The following is a 19,427-nucleotide window of genomic DNA, read 5'->3' as shown; positions in this document are numbered from 1 at the left end:
GACTCTGGGGGCCGAGGAGAGGCCAAACGGTAGGACCTTGTATTGAAAATGTTCTTTGCCTACCATGAAAAACCAGAGGAATCGTAGGTGAGCCAGATGAATAGTTATGTGAAAATACGCGTCTTATAAGTCGAGGGCTGCGAACCAATCTCCATCGTCTAGTGCCGTAAGGATGGAGGTGATTGTGATCATCCGAAAGCGTTGCTTGCGCAGGTACCGGTTGAGGCCTCGAAAACCTAAGATGGACCTCCCGCCTCCTGTCTTTTTCCCCGTGAGGAAGTACCTTGAGTAGAACCCTCTCCCTTGCAGTTGCTCCGGCACTCTTTCCACTGCCCCTATGAGCATTAGATGGTCTACCTCCTGCTTGAGCCTCGCTACGTGGGAGGCCTCCTGGAGGTGGGGCCTGGGTGGAGGTCATGGCGGTGGGAGCGACTGGAAGGGGATGGCGTACCCCGTGGCTATGATCTCCAGCACCCATTCGTCTGTGGTGATCCTTTGCCACTGGTTATAGAATGGTCGGAGGCGATGGTGGAATAACCGCTTCGGATGACCTTGCGATGGTAGTGATGGCGCAGCCCTGGATCTGTGTGTCAAACTTGTGGCCTTTGGCCCTGCCCTGAGGACGCACGGCTGTGTTGGGAACGACGCCTGGGAGTTCTGTACTGCTGGTGCTGTTGATGTCGCCCTTGCTCATAAGCCCTGTGGTACTGGGGACGCTGTTGCTGGTACTGGTACCATCTTTGTTGAGGGTAGTACTTTTCTTTCTGTATGGAGGGGTATAAATCCCCAGGGTCCTAAGTGTGGCTCTTAAATCTTTACTGGAATGAAGGACCGAGTCAGTTAATTCAGCAAACAGCTTCTGCGAGTCGAAGGGAAGATCGACTATCTCTGTCTGCAGGCCCTTGGTATACCCGGAGTCTGGAGCCAGGACTCCCTTAGCATCACCACTGCCGTAGCTGTGGAGCGTGCTGCTGTGTCCGCAACATCCAGGGCGATCTGAACTCCCATCCTCGAGGCCGCGTAGCCTTCTTGCATGATGGCCTTGAGCACTGGTTTCTTGCCCTCTGGAAGCGAGTCCATGAGGGAGGTTAACCTAATGTGGTTGTCGAAATTATGGTTCGCTAGATGCGCTGCGTAATTTGCCATTCGCAACAGTAGAGTGGAGGAGGAGTAGACCTTTCTGCCCAACAGCTCTAGCTTTTTGGCATGTTTGTCTGTTCCCCCACATTGCGACGACTCCACCACCAAGGAATTTGGTTGTGGGTGGCTGAACAGGAGCTCCGTGCCCTTTGTCGGCACAAAGTTTTTTTTTTGTTTTTTTGTTTTTTTTCCCGCTCTCTTGTGGACAGGCGGAATAGTCGCAGGAGTCTGCCATATCATAGTGGCAGACTCCAAGATTGCGTCATCAAGCGGTATTGCTATTTTGGAGGAGGCTGGAGGTCTCAGATTTTTGAGGAGCTTATGGTGTTTCTCTTGCACCTTAGCTGTCTGGATGCCTTGCGTGAAGGCCACCCTTGTAAAACAGCTCTTGGAACTGTTTGAGATCATCCGGAGGATGGACGTCCCCCGGGGCCGTAGCCTCGTCCGGGGAGGAGAGCGAGGAACCGCTGGGGTACGTCTCTCTGGACCCTTCCGGTTCCTGCTGGTGATGGTACACCCTCTCGCTAGAGGTTTGCGAGGGAAAATCTCGGGGTTCCATAACCAGTCCCCCCTGAGATGCTTGAGTCTCTGTCCCCGGTCGCAATTGCCCTCGGGGGTACGAGATCGTTTGTGGGGATCTTTCCCTAGTAGATAGCCGATGGTGTCTATGCCCCGCGTGGTAGGGGCGACCATGGCAGTATAGGCACTGCTCTTGGGAAGGTGACCTAGACCACTCCCTTGGTGCATACCCTCTGCGTCTGGGGGAGGGCTGGAGAGAGCGATTTTGCATAATAGTCCAGCGGTTCAAACCCCAGGAAGGGTGAAGGTGGTCCCAGCCAGGGTGAGGCTGGTTGCAAAAAATGGAGAAGGGGGCTCCGGGTAAGCTAGGGGGGACCCCTGCCTTCTGGTTGGAGTCTGCAACATAAGCGGAGGGCTGTGAGAAAGCAACTCCACAGCCCTGTGCGGAGAGGGGCTGCAATGCCTCCTCTTGTGTGCAGCCTTCCCCCTCCCTTGAGGAGGTAACTCTGCCCCCTGACGTACAGGGGATCCCGGCCCCGTCCGCACCGAGCTTGGCACGCTCGAGGGCGGTGCCGCACGGGCGGTGTCCTCCGGTGCCTGCGCGCTCTGCACCGCCGGTTCCCTGGGGGTCGGTGCCGCTGCCTGCGGTGCCGCCGGTACCAGCGCTTGTTTAGCCGCCGCCCTGCCTGCGGTGCGGGGCGGCTGGCTGATTATCGGAGGCTGAGCCGCTTCCACGTGGCTCTCCGTGCCGCCGCCGATCAGCTGTTGCTGTGGCTGGGGGCTGCTCGCTCCTCCCGTCCTGCTTGCTATTGTTGCCGGCAGGGATCCGGCTGGGGAGACTTTCCTCCGTTTTTGTGCTGATGGGGTGAGGGAGGCAGCTTTCCTTTTATGGGCCCCGGAGGGTCCCTCCTGCTGCGGCCGCTCCGGCACGTCTGGCTGGAGGGCCTTGTCGAAAAGCAGCATTTCAAGCCGCATCTCCCTGTCTCTCCTTGCTCTGGCTGTTAATTTAGCACAGAAGGAGCATTTCTGTGCAACATGGGACTCCCCAAGGCACCTTATGCATAGACTGTGCCCATAAGACGCTGGCAGCACCTCTCGGCAGGACTCACATTCTTTAAATCCTGAAGAGGACATTGTTGGTGAGTCTTTCAGTTGTTAAACGGGTACTTAGCACCTTCTCTGTGCTGTTTTCCCCTTCTGATGGCCTGCTGCAGCAGGAGGGCTGATGGCCCTATGCTCCTGGCCTCCGGCGCTTGTTACTGGGACTGGATTGAAGCTGTCCCGCTTGTAGTTTGTTTGTTTTTTTTTTTGAAAAATAACAACCGGCTAACTTGCAGTAGCCTAAGTACTTGAAAAACTTTAAAGAAAAAACAGTTAAAGCCATTGAATACGCTACTTGGCCTTAGCCTAGTTCAGATTCCGTCTGCAGCCGACGGCGGTTAAGAGGAACTGGCGGGGACCGGATCGCGCACGTGGCCGGGAGCGCGCGGGGGAGTGGTGCGCACCGGCGCATGCGCGGTCCGGCAGAAACTGCTTGGAAGATCCGATCTGCGGCGCCGGGCGAGCCCGACACCTAATGTGGAGCACCCACGGGGACACTCGAAGAAGAAGTTAAGAGTTAAGTTAAACATCCAAGTTAACCCTGATAACAATTTTTGGACTTCTGTATTTCATATACTGAATCTGTTGTGGTATGACTACGATCTGAAGAAGCAGGTCTGTTCCACAAAAGCTCATCACCTAACAAATTATTTTATTAAAGTGCTACATGACTGCTTTTTTGTTTCAACAGAACACAGACTAACACAGCTAACTCTGTCACCTCTCAACACCGTGTATATCAGGAGTCTCAAACTCAATTAAACTTCAAGGCCAGTGCCAGCCTTGAAATCTTCCTAATGCCTCCCTTACCCCATCAGTCACTGGGAAGGGGTGAGTTTCCCAGCATCTCCCCACTCCCAACCCCCAAACCTGAATGTGTGCTTGCCAGCAAATATGCTTGAGCTGTAGATGGCCTGAATTCATGGCCTATTAGCTCAGAGGTGAGGGCTATTGATTATTCACTGATATTAAAACATCAAAATACACACTTATGTATCAAATTGAGAAAAATTAAGAAAATAACCTCCTCCACATCTGCAGATACAATATCATCTTGCTCTTCATCTCTGCCACGAACTGGCTGTGACTGGCTGATCCGTCTCTGCTGAGGATTCCTTATAATGTAGGAGGACTGCGACTGACTAGAACTACAAGAAAATAAAAATATGAGTAAGCTACTATACTGGGGGAGGGGGCGGCAGAACCTGCAGCATAAATATTTTATGAAAAGGAGTGATCCGCTTCCCTTGCCACAACAGAGCTAATCTAAATCCTCCATAAATCGGAGGATGGAGTAACAAAAAGACTTCCTTAAATTCACTACCAAATTAGGAAGACCAGCTTTTTCCTTTCCTTTCTTCCAGATGAGAAAACACTTTCAAGTTTATCTGTTCATTTTAGTCTGTCACTTACTCAGCACGTTCACCTTTCCACAAAACACACCCAAATACAGTAGACCCCCAAACTTAGATAGGGGTTGCATTCTTGTGCAACCCCCGCAAAGTCAAAATTCATGCAACTCGGGGGAGCCAGGAAACTGACCAGCACAGAAACCTGGTTCTGGGCTGCCTGCCACTCACAGGATAGGGGAAACTGACCAGCACTGATCAGTTTCCCCACTCCTATTGGGGTGGCAGCCTGACTCTTATCTCTGCTACCTCCTGTCGGGGGCAGCAGACTGACTCTGCTGACCCTCACACCAATGGGGAGGCTGCCGCTCCTGTTAGTGACAGCTGAGAATCAGACTCTCAAACTGCAGCCACTGATGGGAGTGGGAAAACTCATCAAGGCAGCAGCTCTCATCAGTTTCCTAGCTCCAGTGAATGGAGGGAAGACGGGAACTATGTGGCAGTCTGGCTCCCGGCTCTCCTCCATTTGCAGAGCCCTGGTCAGCTTCCTGGCTCTGGAAGGAGAGGGAAGCTGGGATCCAGGCTGCCACCTGGTTCCCAGCTCCCAGCAGCTTGCTGGAGCCAGTGAACTGACCAATGCAGCAATGATGGTCAGTTTCCCCACTCCTGTCCCTGGCAGCAGCCAAACGGCAGGCTGCCGCCCCTGACAGGAGCTGGGGAACTGCTCGTCAGGGTCGGCAGCAGGACTCTTGCTGTTCCTGACAAGAGCCAGGAAACTGCTCGCCAGGGTGGCAGCCGCTCCCGTCAGTGACGGCATCTGAGCTGGTCAGCGCTGGTCAGTTTCTCTGTCACTCACAGTCATGTTAACCTGAGATATGCACAACTTGAGTGCTCGTATCTTGGGGGGGGTCTACTGTAATAGGAATTCATCAGTGTATTTACGTGTGTGCAAGATGGGATGACAGCCCTAGTAAGTGAAGAAAGGAAAATACATGGGCACTAAAAATTGCTGCAGTTACCCATCCATTAGAACGTCTCACTACCCTCCACTACATTTGGGATGGAATCAAACTATCTTGCTCGCTCTGGGTTTCCAATATGGTCAGAAATTTGCTCTCATGCTCATTGGCATCTCCAGCGGCAGCTGCATTTCTCAAGACTTGGCCAAACAACACTAAATTAATCTTGGAATAACTGTTTTTTCTTGCCTCCCAAGCACTGTAAAAACCATCCTGCATTTCACACCCTAACAGGTCCAAATGCAGTGTACACAAACCAGTTATTCTTTTATTACGTTCAGGTGGATGGTGCCATACAATTTTTTGTGATTTATGTACTTGCAGCCAAATGTTTTGGGAACATTACCATATAGAGCCTCCACACTCTATTACTAAATGTATCAAACGAGTCTTCGAGAAACAGTCCAAAACCATATTTTAGCAAGTACATGACAAAGAAAACAGAACAAGTCGTCAATTTTACCTGCTAGATTGATCAGATGATGGTCTTGGTGGGAGAGGCTCCACAGAGAACAGCTCTTCACTGCCTTGCATGGCATCTATACTAGTGCTAGCAAGTGTAAATGGTGCAGTAGGACGGGCAATACCCATCCTGACTGGAATAATTAGGGATTCCGCTACATTACATAACTCCTCCACAGCATAGGGTAACAATGCTTGGAATACACGTTTACATTTTCCAATTGGTTGTGGAATGAAGTTGCTAGAAAGAAATGTGGAAAGAATCAAATAGATCATGGTTTGAGAAGTCTTTATAAGATATATGTGGCTAAAAATTACTAACTGATGACATAATAGGAGATAATAAACATGTAATGCACTCTCATAACAAAAGGGAAAACACTCAGTCACACTACAAGTACAGCAAGCGAAGATACAGAAATTGTAATATTTTATGCAGGTGTTGGTCAAAAGAGCATTAGAATTAGAGCTGTGGGGGGAACTGCCTTCTCTTCCTATAAAATTTTCAAAGAGACGAGGTTTTCCTGTTCTGTACCAGGATAAACAAGCAAAAAGCAACCCTCCACCCAGAACAGCCGCCAAACTGGGGGCTCAGGTATTAACTTGTTCTGCGAGATGCCCAAGTTCAAATCCCTCCTGTGCTAGTTTCCTACCTCTCATGTCAGAGTTCTAACAATCAGACAATTGGCTATTCTGAGGTGGGTGAGTTGGGAGGGAGTCAGTCTTTTCTGATGAAGTACTTCTACTTTGTAGACACTTCCACTGGAGCAGGTAAAGGGTCTCACATACCAGATGAGCACACGACCACTGAATATTTTGGGGTGGGTGAGCCCATACCTCCCTCAATCCCACAACAAAAAATTTGCTTCTGCTTTTCCTGGCATGTTATTGAAAAATTCTCAGTCAATTCTAGTTAGACTTCTTGTTAACTCCTCAAAAATGAAGCAGCACATAAGTGAGCAGTTTATACAAAGTCATGTCCAATGCAGAACTGCCTAAGGCCATGCGTGATATAAATGTCATATTTCCACCAACACATGTGACTCTTCACCTGTTACACCTGACATTCCAAGTCTAGAGATGCTACAAAAAACTGCCAATTGTACTGACTTGTGAGATTCTCTCGTGCCTGTTGGTATACTGATCACAGGAGATCAGAGAGACAAGGTGAGTGAGAGTAAGCCTATTTTACTGGATCCACTACTGTTAAAGAGGTAAACTTTGAAGCTACACAGAGCTCTTGTTCAGGTCTGCATAACTCAAAAACATGAAAGAAGTTGATCCAATGAAAGTTATTACCTGAACTTACTTTGTCTCTCTGATTGAGCTATTGGGAAATCAAAGGTGGGAGAGACTAAAATAAGAGTCAGACCCTTTCTTTTTTATAAGAAACCTAAATTATCTGAATCCAGATCTCCAGAAATAAAAGGCTAACTTCAGAAGCCTTAGCCCCACAAGAGCATTTTAGCATTTCCCCAGTTAATAAATTAGTTTTGCACATACACATTTATTTATATAGTAAGTAAAATACAACCCTTACTTTTTCTTTTTGGATGAAGCCATTTCCACACTAAGAATGACAAAAACTCTTGCCACAGAGCGCAGAAATCTCATTGTAACGGCAATAGCTTCTTCTCTACGCCCTGGAGTGTACTTATTTTGTAACTCCTTTACAAGAGTACCCAGCAAAGTATCTAAAAGCTACAGAAACAACATTATAGTGTATTACTTATGTGGTGAGAAATCACACTAAAAATCCTTAATGCATTTTGTTTCAAGTATCTAAAGATTCACAGAAAACTGGTATGTTAAAATGTATTAGGTTCTTTAACATGAACAAGGCATATTTAGTAGATCATACACTATTAGAATTGAATGGAAAACCCAGTGCAGCCTTAGTTTTAAGCTGAATTAAAAACCAGCTCTTATGGAAAGTGCACAACATAAACATTTATTGAAAACATAGCTAAAACTGCTTACCAAGATGTCTGCTGTACACTTGACAATAAGGCAATGTGTAAAACAGTCCAACCGAATTGTACCACTTTGCTGATTAAGGTAAACTTGTTCTTCAGGCAAAAGATGGCCTATTCTACTGCTTGCACTAAGACTTGGAAAAAACAAAGCAAAATGAAAAAATTTAAATAAGTTGACAGATCTCAAAAGGGGGGAAGTGGGAATTAAGAATTAGCTGAAACAATATATGTAAATACACACGGGTCTTTATTCTCTTGTGAGCCAAACATGATCATAGATTTCAGCGCATTCCAGTCTTGTAAAACACGTTCCAAAGCAAGCTGTGCAAACCGTGGAGGTTCTAAATCATGATCGGGCATATCAGACTCTAAAGAGGAAAGGTGGCAAGAATGGCATGTGAGAAAGGTAATGAAATGCAGAGATATACATCATTCTTCTTTTCACTGAAAGAGGCTCACCTTCAGGATTTGCAGTTTTACGATTACGATCTTCTCTGATCCTAGGGGGTCTGTATTGGCAATGTTCTACAGTTTGCCGGGCAACTGTCTGTACTAAAAACAATAGGAGATGCTCTCCCCTGTAATGAAGAATACAGTAATAAGAAAAAATATTTTAAAACAAATCTTCCATACATATTATTCTTTCCATTCACATGCCTCAAGTCACTACAAATACAAAACTAACCTGCTATTTGGCATTGTAACTAGATTTGTAGTAGTAAGCAGTCTGTAAAGTAAATCAAGACGAGCCGATTTCTGTCCTGCAATTAATGTTTTACACTTGCATTTTTCCCAGCAATCACAGTAGGCTGTCGGGGAAGTTCGCTTGAGCCTGAAACAAGTGCAAAACAAGTGCAGGTTTTTAACATCACTGTTCAGTAATTATTTTTAAAATGAATTTCTGAAGAGGGCTTTCTAGGGTTTGTTTTTATTAAAAAATACATTTCATTGGCTACTATGGACTTTTTGAAACAGCAATGAACCACCACAACACTAATTTAAGAGGAAGAAGTTACAATTCTTAAAAAATTTCAGTTTATTGGTATTCTGTTCTACTAATTACTTATCAGGACAACTTTTACTATGCATACTTTCACATTTCAGATAGCTTTTTAACAAAAAGTAACGGGAGTGTCAAAGCATAAAAAAGTTACACAGAGGATCCTTTTTCCTACTAAAGAAAAAGGGCAAATTTATGGGGGAACACATTCAATTTATTTTGATGCTTCATAGATTTACTTCATGTTTTATCCCTATATAAGCAACTTTTGAGGTTGTGTTGGAATATGCTAACAATTTACTCTGTATGCCATTGCTTCCCATCAAATGACAGAAGAACTAAAAACAGGACATTTCATGGATATACACTTGTTGATATTAAGTAGGGCTGTCGATTAATGTGCGTTAACACCTGCAATTAATGAACAGCAGATTTAACATGTTAAAAAAAATTAACGCTTGTTACCTTACAGCCCTAGTTTACCACTCTGGGGAGCTGGAAAGGCAGGCAGAGCCTGGGTGCGGGAAGTGCTTGCTGGCTGTTGGGACCTGGTGGAGTGGGGCAACTAAGTGGTGGTTTCAGTTCTACTGCTGGGAAATCCTGAGCAACGTGGGGGATCCTATGTGGGGAAGGCGGCTGCACTGCCCTGCTTTGCCCCGCGCTGCACTACCAGGCTTCCACCACTTCCTCCTGTAGCACCAACAGCAGCAGCAGCAGCACCACCAGCAGGAGGCAGCTGCGCTTCCTGGCTCCTGCTGCCCCCTGGCCCCCGCCTCTTGCACTGCTGCCAGACCATTGGTTAATTTCACCCCCACCCTCCCACCTGCCCTCTGCTCTAATCAACAGCAGGAGAGCTCAGGAGACCCTCTTCTGCCTCCATGTGAAGCTTGGACCCTGGCATGCAACCAGCACCCCAACCCCAGTCTGCCTTGCTCCTGCTCCCAGGTGTTTGCCTGGAGTCAGCAGCAGGCAGGCAGCCAGCCCCAATTCCCTCTCCCTCTCCTCCCCACGCCACAGTTTCTGGCCCCAGCAGCCCTGGCAACCACAGGCCACAAGATCCCTCCGGTAGCTGCAGACCAGCTCTGATCACAGCCATGGCAGCTCCTCTCCCTCCTCCTACAGGAGAGGGGGGCCCGCTGTGTGCTCTGCTTCAAACAGGGGAAAAGGCTCACGGGGAGATGGAAGTGCCCAGGAATGAGCCTACGTGGGGCTGGGGCAGTGCCAGAAAGAGCCCTTGATTAAATGACTGGAAGGGAAAAAGTTATTTGTGCCAGGCACTGGAAACTGCTTGTTTGGAAGGTGAAGCAGATGACCCAGGAGGCCCTAGAAAGAGAGAAAAGTGTTTTCCATGGCTTTCTTTTTTCTTGAGTAGCATGTTTCGTCTCTTGTATGAAGTGGGCACTTATAGGAAATCCTGTACACATTGGGCAAAATTATTGTTTAACAGAACGATTAATCATGATTAATTTTTTAAATTGCTTGACAGCCCTAATTTTAAATTAATACTTTATAAGCAAGTATTTTGTACCATAAACCAATGAACATGAACAACTAATCAGAAGAGAAAGCCAGTGAATGGAACCAATTAAGACATCAGTTCATTCGGCTGTAAGATAGTGAACTCTGTACTTACTTGCAGTCGTGACCTTTGTGACAAACCCTTGCACACTCTGTGCAACAACAAAGAGATTCCAGTAAACCACAAGTTCGGCATTCAAAAATATCCTAAAACACAGGAGAAGAAAAAAAAAAAATCACCATTTTATAAATACAAAGTTAAATGAATAATTTTCCATTACAATGGATAACCAGTATCAATATTCATTTATTATATAACTCAATATTGGATATAACACAATAAAAGTAAAACAATAAAATAATAACTCAATTAAAAAATAAAACAATAAAAACAGAGGTGGAAGAGACCTCAAGAAGTCATCCGGTCCACCCTCCTCTCCCACTATGATATGAGTAAGTATATTGCAATATACTTAAATAGATTGCTTTCTTTTGTTCTTCTTTTAGTAAAAGTAAAGCTATTAAAACCGAACACCAACCAAAGGAAAGACTGTGCAACAGAACAGCTCTGGGAAAGAAAAACGGTTGAAAGGAAGACAATCTCAATTTTTAGACCTGTGTTAAGGCTTAAAGGGCGACCATTGTGACCCCAAGGTTAAATATTGACTGAAAACATTGCCAAGTAAGTGAATTGCAATTGCTTGGTCAAAGACTGAAATGTCTCTAAAATCTTGCTTTTGTAAACATCCCTTTTACAAAGTAGTACTGTGAAACATTTGCTGTTAGTTAATCCTTAAAGCAGATCATTGAATCTGCTGCTCATCTACAAAGCTGTGTCCAAGCTCATCAGAAAAACAGCCTTAGAACTCTACTAATAGGTTTCAGCCAAAACAGCTACTTGTTTGAGTTTTTCCTTTTGAGAGGTAGAAATAAAAATGACTGCAGAACAATTCCAAACTGTTAAAATGAATTAATAAATTAACTTAATCTATGCAGGGGCAGGGCCAGCGGTACTCAGTATCACTAACTTTACAGTACAGATAATGCATGGCTGAAACACATTCCCATTGAACTGATTAATAACTGCTTACCTGATTGATGTGCTCTGCTCCAGTCCACGTAAAGCTGCATGTATCGTTACAACACAGAACATATAAAGGAGAATCATCTGGGTTTGTGCCAGATGGGCAAACCATTCCCATGAACACATCTTCCTCTTTTTCACTAGAAGTTGCCTCAGCTAAAAAAATTCAAGCATAAGTGTTTTATTACAAAGAATGCCATGGTAAAATCCATTTAAAATTATCTCAGGGGGCTAGCCACGTTAGTCTGTAGATTCACAAAAAAAAAACCAAAGCAGTCCTGGAGCATCTTAAAGACTAACAAGTTTATGAGGTAATGAGCTTTTATGGGTAAGACCCACATATTCAGATGCTTACTACAGGAGCGCTTGTTTTCATTTAAAATTAGTTGGAAATATGAATACCAAAATGCTCCCAATAATAGACGACTTCTCCCAACACTATGGGTCTTCCCTGCAGATAAAACTATGACAGAAGGTTAAGCAGGTGCCTACTTTTTTTTTTTTTTTCCAGGAATAGGGCCTAAATATGGTACTGTTCGACCAGAAATTGTATTCCAAATCAGAAAGAATAAACTTAAGTTGTGGTTGTGATCCCTCTATATTATAGGATTACTGTGAACTTTAAGCACTTAGAACTTGCAGAATACTATTTTAGTCTTTGTAAAGCAATAAAATCCTTAAATGAAAGATCTTGTATAGAGCAGAGTAATATTATTAACAAACTCATAGCTATTATTATCTGAGCACAGTGGAGCAGCAGAAGCGTGCTGGGCCCATAACCCAGAGGTCAATGGATTGACATCATTCTCTGCTGGCCATGGGTAGTATTCTTATTGAGGGAAGGCAAGGGGGGGACGAAGGTTTGCTCAGCGGTTAGAGCAAGGCCTACTAAACCCAGGGTTGTGAATTCAATCCTTCAGGGGGCCATTTAGGGACCTGGGGCAAATTGATTGAAAAAAGATCTGTCAGGAATGGTGATATAGGTACTGCTGCGAATGCAGAAGACTGAACTCAATGACCTCTTGAGGTCCCTTCCAGCTCTGTGAGAAGTACATATAACTTCCTATAAACTAATACATATATTAGAATGTGTTCTCAAGTCGCAAATTTTCCATGATGTATTTTAAGGAGGGTTAAGTTTTGATCCTTGTCATTTACTCAAACATATACAATTTTACATAAAAATGTTTGTTATTCATGCAATTACTGTCTTTCTACATATGCTAAAACCAAAACTGAAAAAGGAAACAACTAAATCTAGATAAAACATATCTGAAACTCATTTACCTTTAGCAATTTTCTGTGCAGTTTCCAGAATGGTAATTGCAGCAGGGTATGCTCTGCCACTAACTGCAGACATAAATGGTGTCATACCTCTTGCATCTCTAATAAATGAATTTGAAAAGTTATTACCAAATACACCTACAACTGCTGAACTTGTAGTTGCAACAGAAAGCTATGAGACAGCCCAACTTCAACATATATAGAAAGGAATAAATCAGGATGCTGAAAACTGAAACAAAGTAACGACTAAAAAGAACAAGAGGTTCTTGTGCAACAGAGGACAAAGCTGAAAAGATTAAAATGAAGTTATTATAGCACAGACACTAAGGAAAAGCAGGAAGATGATTATCTAATAATTTTCCATATATTTAAAACTGTCAGACTGATAAAAGGGATATACGCAACTAATTAAGAATGTCCTTTTTTACTGTAATATTCTAAACAGTCTTTTCTTCAGAAAGGACTTCAAATGTGTGACTCCTTATAATCTTTGCTTCAGTTCTCTTTCGCATCTTCTAGTGGAACTTTATTGCACAAAGGGCCATACGTCATAGTTCCCTGATACTTAAGTAGTATCCCTTTGTTTCTCAATTCTTCCCTAGTATGAACAATATATCAACTTTAGCAAGCCCATCACTTGTGAAAATTTAGCTGCTTTTAAAGTCCTGTGTCCTCCAAAGATATTAACTTCAATTCCCGTTCATCTTTCTTCACAATGAATCTCTAGACCTGGTGCTCATATCATATGACGCATCCTTCTAATACAGCATTATCACAAGGTAAATACCTAAATCAAATACCCTCAAAAAGGATTACTTGAGAAGTAAAGCACTCTGTAATTCGTGGATCCATGCGTGCACCCACACTTGTGGGCACTCTGCAGTAAGTTTCTAAGTAAATATGAAACAGTATATTAAATATTTGCCTATATAGTGAAGACATTTTAACTAAGATGTTTACGAATAAATTTCAACTGATGTACCATCTTCAGGTGACATTTGTTTTAAGCAATGGTGGCACTTTTCATTTGGAAACCCTTACTTGGCTGATAGCAGTTCTCGAAGATAAGGTTGCAAAACGACACTATCACATAACAACTTCAAAATAAAATGAGCATTTGCCTTCCGATCCTTTGATTCCACTACCGATGGTTCAGCAGATGGACCTGCAATCAGAAAAAATAGTTTTGTGGGTCATTTACTAAAAATACTTCATCACAAAAAGAGCTAGTGATATTAAGGTTATCAATCAACATCCTCATTACGACCATCTTGGCAGTTTCAGTACCACATTATGCATTTCGCTGTACGTAATAGACCTTATATTTCAGAATGTAAACTGTTATGCACTGAAAGAGACACTAAACACAATTTCATACAGCTCCAGGCTCAACCTCTGAAATTTGGGACACTCTGGTCTGGCAACATCCATGGTCCTGCCGAACCATGGATGTTTCTGAACCAGAGAGCCCCAGTGGCCAGGAACAGGCCACAACTGAGTCCCCCCCAGCTGGAAGCCTCAGCTGCGGCCAGGCAGCTGTTAGTGGGGAAGGAAGCCAGCAGGGGTCAGGAAGCCTTCGGGGAGCTTCAGCCAGCAATCAGGGAGCTCTGGCAGCCAGGAGCAGGAGCTGCTCCAACGCTGGGAAGCTGGAGACTGGTGGCCAGGAATGGACGATGCCCCAGACGGGATCCATGGAGTAGGGCCAGAAGACTGCAGGACTGCAAAGACCTCCCTTGGTCTGGCAAAATCCCTGGTTCAGGACCACTCAGGGCCCAAGGGTGCTGGACCAGGGAGGAGCAACGTGTATTAAATCTTTTCAACATGCACATAAACTTTTATTTTCTGCAAATAATGTGATGGTCTATTGAGTTGTGCTTTACTAAGTTTAATAGTGGCAGAATACTGCTTCAAGCCAAAGCTATCTGTATTTGCAAGGAAGCAGGAGTATGACAGGTTTTTGTGTAGGCAGAGGTAGTTTTGCTGATATACACATCACCACCCCCCTTTCCAAAGTCTACCCAGATAAAAAGCAGATTCTAACCTGGTATGGTGGAGGTGCTAGGTCCTTGGCCAGTGCCAGTCGCTGCTGTGGTAAGAGATCCCACAGCAGGGGCCAGGATAAAATCAATGTCACCATCTTTCAGTAAACAGAACAGCAGGATGTACATCAATATATAAAAACATCCCCAACAACAAGCTCTGTCTGCAGTCCTTAACTACACTGACCACTTGTTCGTTACATTAACTGACGCTTCGCTCTCAGCAAAAAGTCACATCATTAGCCTGACATCAATGTAGCCAACATTACAGCAAATACTTTTTAATAGTTCAGCAAATGCAAATTAAATGATATTGGTTATCGTACCAGTTTGAATAAGTGCTTTTAAATTTTAAATCATTGCTTTCATACAAAACTACATCTGACCACTCCATTCCTAACATTATCCTTGAGGACATTTTTAATATCTATACATTTCAATCTCACACACTATATTTTAAATTTACCTTAAAAGTCTTTTTTCAAAAAAAGGATATCTAGTTTTGCCCTCAATCATCTGATATATTAGCAAACTTACCAGGATCCATTGCAGGAGGATCAGGAACCCAACTGGGAGGGGCTATTGGTGGAGAAACAGGGTCCTGGTGATCACTAGATGATGCCCCAGCTTCATGTCTACCCAAACCTGCTGCTCGCAGAGATCTTCTCATCATCTCCCTTAATCTCAAACTAAACAGAACAAATTCACTTTTAAATTGATTATAATTAGATAATTTTTTTTTAGAAAATCATTTGAAATGAAAAGCAAATCAAACTTCTTTTACACCTATAATTTTCTTAGGCACATAAAGAACATAGTTAAGTAGTAACTTTAATTCCTTCCCAATAGCCTATTGTAGATAGATATATTGGTCCTTTCAGGGTAGCTGTTTCCAAGTACATCTGTTACTGGGAGGAGGTGGAGAAAGCAAAGCTAATTGAGAGGCAAGGTAAAAATTACAGAACCTATTCTGCATTAAGAAGAAACTAGATTGATGTATCCATGAAAGAGAAGGACAGACGAGAGAAAGAAAACGAGGAGGAGGAACCCCCAGGGGAGATAAGTTGTTCAACCCCTGAAAGAGCAGGAGATGAAGGATTATCCCCACTGCATCAACACAGCTGACGCTAGATATCCAGTGGGCATGTGCATGGGATGGTGGCAGTAAGAGACTGCTGGAAGCAGTAGAAGGATACAGTATGAGCTCATCTCCATACATATGCACCCACTTTTGTTTAGCTGCTGCAAAGTTGGGGATTCCAGAGCAACTAAGAAGGTTCCAACGTTTCCTCCCTTATGTCAAAAGGGAAGACTGTAGGGATATGATGTGGAGGAACATGGCCCAAGGATAGTAAAGGACTATTTTATTTCACAAGGATTTATGCTTTGCCGGGGTGAGTCAAAGCATAAATGTCATACAAACTGCCCATCCAGTCAAAGGGAAACTGGGAACAGCTCTGTAACTGACATCTGAAAAACAGGAACTCATGATACCTATCATACGCCCTGTCTTAACTATCTGTCAATGTATATACCACCCAGATAAGATGGCGTGCAGTGGGGAACACTTAATGAAATTAGATGCCTTGGAGGGAGCAAATAAACTGCTAACCTCACCTATAGGCATACCTATGACCTAGAACAACACTGATACTTTATAATACTCAACTCCCAGTAAATCCTTAAGAGCAGTGATTGTTTGGGGGGTGGGTAAACTAAAGACAAGTTGAAACAATCTACAAGCTTTCTGAATGGATTATCAAATTCAGCATTACCCATGCACTTTGCCACTACAGAAAATACATAAAGAGCATAGATACTGAAGTCAAACCTATCCTAGAAATTCTCTTATGATGTAAATATAAGTAGCAATTTTCAAACTCTATTATAATACTTTTATTCCTAAACTCTCAAAGCACATTATAAAGAGCAAATAAACAAATCTGCCTATCAGGGCTGCCTGCCCACTGACACTCCAAGTGCAGAACACGGGGGCCTGCCAAACCTTAAAAATACCTTGCCTATAAAAACAAAAAAGCAGCCGTGAAGCACTTTAAAGACTAACAAAATAATTTATTAGATCATGAGCTGAAGAAGTGGGTCTGTCCCACAAAAGCTCATCACCTAATGAATTATTTTGTTAGTCTTTAAAGTGCTACACGGCTGCATTTTTGTTTTGATAGAATACACATTATCTCCCTGTCACTTGCCTATAAAGGTGCTACTTAAAAAAGCTCCCTAAGATCACAGATTCTCTGACCCAGGGGGTAAGTCATTGCCACCATCCTAGCGGTAGCAGGGAGCGGTGGGGGGAGGGGGGGAACCCACACACTTTTAATCAAGGAAGAGTCACTTGGGATGTCTCTAGGTGGGGTATCCCAAGCTCTTAACCCCACACCCAGGAGGGAGCTTGGAAACAAAGAACTGTAATCTGATAACTGATCTTTCAATCTAAGGCACAGACATACACAGACTCTTCTCTAGGACAGAGGAATCAAATCATTGCCTTAAAAAAGGTAATTTATTCACAAAACAAGAGAAAGCACTCAAACATTTCAGTTACAGCAGAGAGAATTACTTCCCTGGGATTCAGCTTAGAATTTACAGAGTACAGGGTAAAGAATCAAATCTTTAACCAGAGTAACTCAAACAGTCCACACCAATTTCAAAGTAACAAATAATCTGACCATGTCTGTCTAAACATTCCCTTCTAGTTATATATCTGTGGCTGATTATGAGATGGCCAGGATATTTACTGTATTCATTCCAACTGCTTAAGAGCAATCATTTCTTTCTGCGTCTCCTCTGCATCAGCCACACAGACAGACAAAGACCCCTAAGACTGCAGTAGTTCTCACTTCAAAAATGTCTCTCTTCCTCCCATTGGCTTACCTAACTACGCCCTGCTGAGAGCCCTCGGTAAGGGTTAACCCTTTAACACAGCTACCTCTCTATTACCTTTAGAGGCATTCATTCACAACACATGCAAATCTCCAAGTTGTAGTAAGTACTACTGCCAGCTCACAGCTGAGGAAGTTGAAGGCCAGAGGAGCTGAGGCATGCTCAAGTCCACATTAGAGCCAGAAACGGAGCCAAGATTGTCTGGCCCTCATTCCTGTACTTTAATCACTACAACACCATTTTCTTGTCAATCTGACAATAGCATGCCATGCTTGAGAACAGTTAAAAAGCAAAACAAAAAAACAAACCAACCCTAGGACAGGCTTATGATTTCAGTATGTGTTTGGTGTATATTAGAATGAAATATCTATGATGTCAAAATAAATGAGACTATTGAAACTGATATTCCAATTGTCACCTTTTATAGCTACATTACTATACAATGGATAAGTAAGAAAACAAGCTTGTTAAATCAGTTTATACCTTCTGCTGCTTGATGACCCTGCCCGATTTCCTGGTCCATTACTGGATACTACTGAGATTGCATTTGCAATAGCTTCAACTGCTGAAAGTCTTTCAGCAAATGTATTCCTTTCAGAGCGCTCTGCTTCTGAAACATTAAGAAAAACATTTAAATTTTGGCACCAAATAAAGTATTATAAACAGAGGAGTTAAAATATGGAATATTACATCAAAAAGACTCATGCAAATTCTTAATGTCTGTTCTAATGCAAATTAGTTTTCCAGTGGCAAATTCCCTGGGTCTACAGCAGGAAAGTAGCTGTTGATCAGAAATGGTTGCATAGTATATACTTTATGATCTGCAAAAGCATGCGTCTTACGGTTTTTGTTTCATAAGAGGTATCCAGATACTGATGCTGTGAACCTTATACAGGTATACATCATTACTGTAATAAGGATCTGGATTCAATTAATAACGTATAAAACTAGTAGCACCTTTATCAATTACAACCAAAATATGTTAAATCTCCTCTAACGGCTTTACAGGCATACAAAGTACATGAGTGTCAAATAGGAATAAGCATTTTTGAAAAGTCATAGCAAAAAAAAAAAAAAAAAAAAATTGCACAGTGCTCCCCTCTGAAATTTGTCTGAGGTGTCAATGCAATGAAGTTCATCAAGACACCGATAACAAAACAACATAGACAAGCAATCAGGTCAAAATATATGATACAGCAAATAGTAGCAACCAGAGATTTTCATAGGTTTAGTAGAAAATAAGTTTTAGAAAAAGAATTGTTTGAAGTGGTTTCTCTCAAAGAAAACAGTTTTGTCAAGATTAAAACAGTCCTGTGAAACATGAAGTCATGTAAACACTAGAACACCATGGTAACTAAAAATAAAGAAATGACCTATTAGTCATTTACTTTTAGTACTTCTGTTTGGATAATGAAAAATAATATTTCATCTACTATATTCTTCTTGAGTTCATGTAAAATATTCTGTATCAGAATCTCTGAAACCAGGCATTAAAAAAAATCAAATACTGTTCAGCAAGATACATGCTAAAAACAAAATGCTTCAAGTTAATTAATGGAGTTTGCAAGGTCACTGAGTTTTAAATAATTAGGTAAATAGCCACCACACTGGATTTACATTCCAAATTTTAAAAATTCACAGGCATTTAAGTACATAGACCTGCTTAAGCTTTCTACTTTCATATGATCAAGTTCTGAAGTTCGAGTGCTGATACTGTCTATATATATGCTTTTATTGTAACTGGTACCAGTATAGATGCTCGTATTTAACATTGCCTGATATTATCCATTTCAGGACCCTCTTTCAGTAACTTGTAACTCTGCCACACTCAAAGGCTATGCCTAACCTACATGCCTCTTTCGAAAGAGGAATGCAAATTAAGCGCTGATTTACAAATCTCGTGCTTTATTTACATAATCTCATGTGGAAAAAAAAAAGAACCCAGATTCCTGGGGAGGGGGTAAGTTTACATGATTCTTTTGGAAAAAAGGGGGGGTTTTTTAGTTTTTTTTTTTTTTTTTAAATGAACCCCATC

General features: G+C 42.9%; 1 protein-coding gene across 1 annotated transcript in view; it reads right to left on the bottom strand.

Moving 5' to 3' along the window:
* Positions 1-19,427, bottom strand: part of UBR5 (ubiquitin protein ligase E3 component n-recognin 5) — a 160,812-nt gene that overhangs the window by 56,506 nt on the left and 84,879 nt on the right. Inside the window, exons 22-35 of the mRNA XM_074986831.1 lie at positions 17,876-18,002; positions 15,029-15,180; positions 14,494-14,589; positions 13,494-13,617; positions 12,456-12,553; positions 11,176-11,324; positions 10,200-10,291; positions 8,252-8,398; positions 8,026-8,144; positions 7,808-7,934; positions 7,571-7,700; positions 7,131-7,291; positions 5,592-5,831; positions 3,785-3,908 (exon numbers count right to left, since the gene is read on the bottom strand). Of these exons, the coding sequence (XP_074842932.1) occupies positions 3,785-3,908; positions 5,592-5,831; positions 7,131-7,291; positions 7,571-7,700; positions 7,808-7,934; positions 8,026-8,144; positions 8,252-8,398; positions 10,200-10,291; positions 11,176-11,324; positions 12,456-12,553; positions 13,494-13,617; positions 14,494-14,589; positions 15,029-15,180; positions 17,876-18,002 (1,886 nt within the window). The remainder of the gene's footprint in view (positions 1-3,784; positions 3,909-5,591; positions 5,832-7,130; positions 7,292-7,570; positions 7,701-7,807; positions 7,935-8,025; positions 8,145-8,251; positions 8,399-10,199; positions 10,292-11,175; positions 11,325-12,455; positions 12,554-13,493; positions 13,618-14,493; positions 14,590-15,028; positions 15,181-17,875; positions 18,003-19,427) is intronic.

This window comes from Carettochelys insculpta, chromosome 2, assembly GCF_033958435.1.
Source record: "Carettochelys insculpta isolate YL-2023 chromosome 2, ASM3395843v1, whole genome shotgun sequence".
NCBI classification, from domain to species: Eukaryota; Metazoa; Chordata; order Testudines; family Carettochelyidae; genus Carettochelys; species Carettochelys insculpta.
This window is presented reverse-complemented; position numbering and strand designations above follow the sequence as displayed.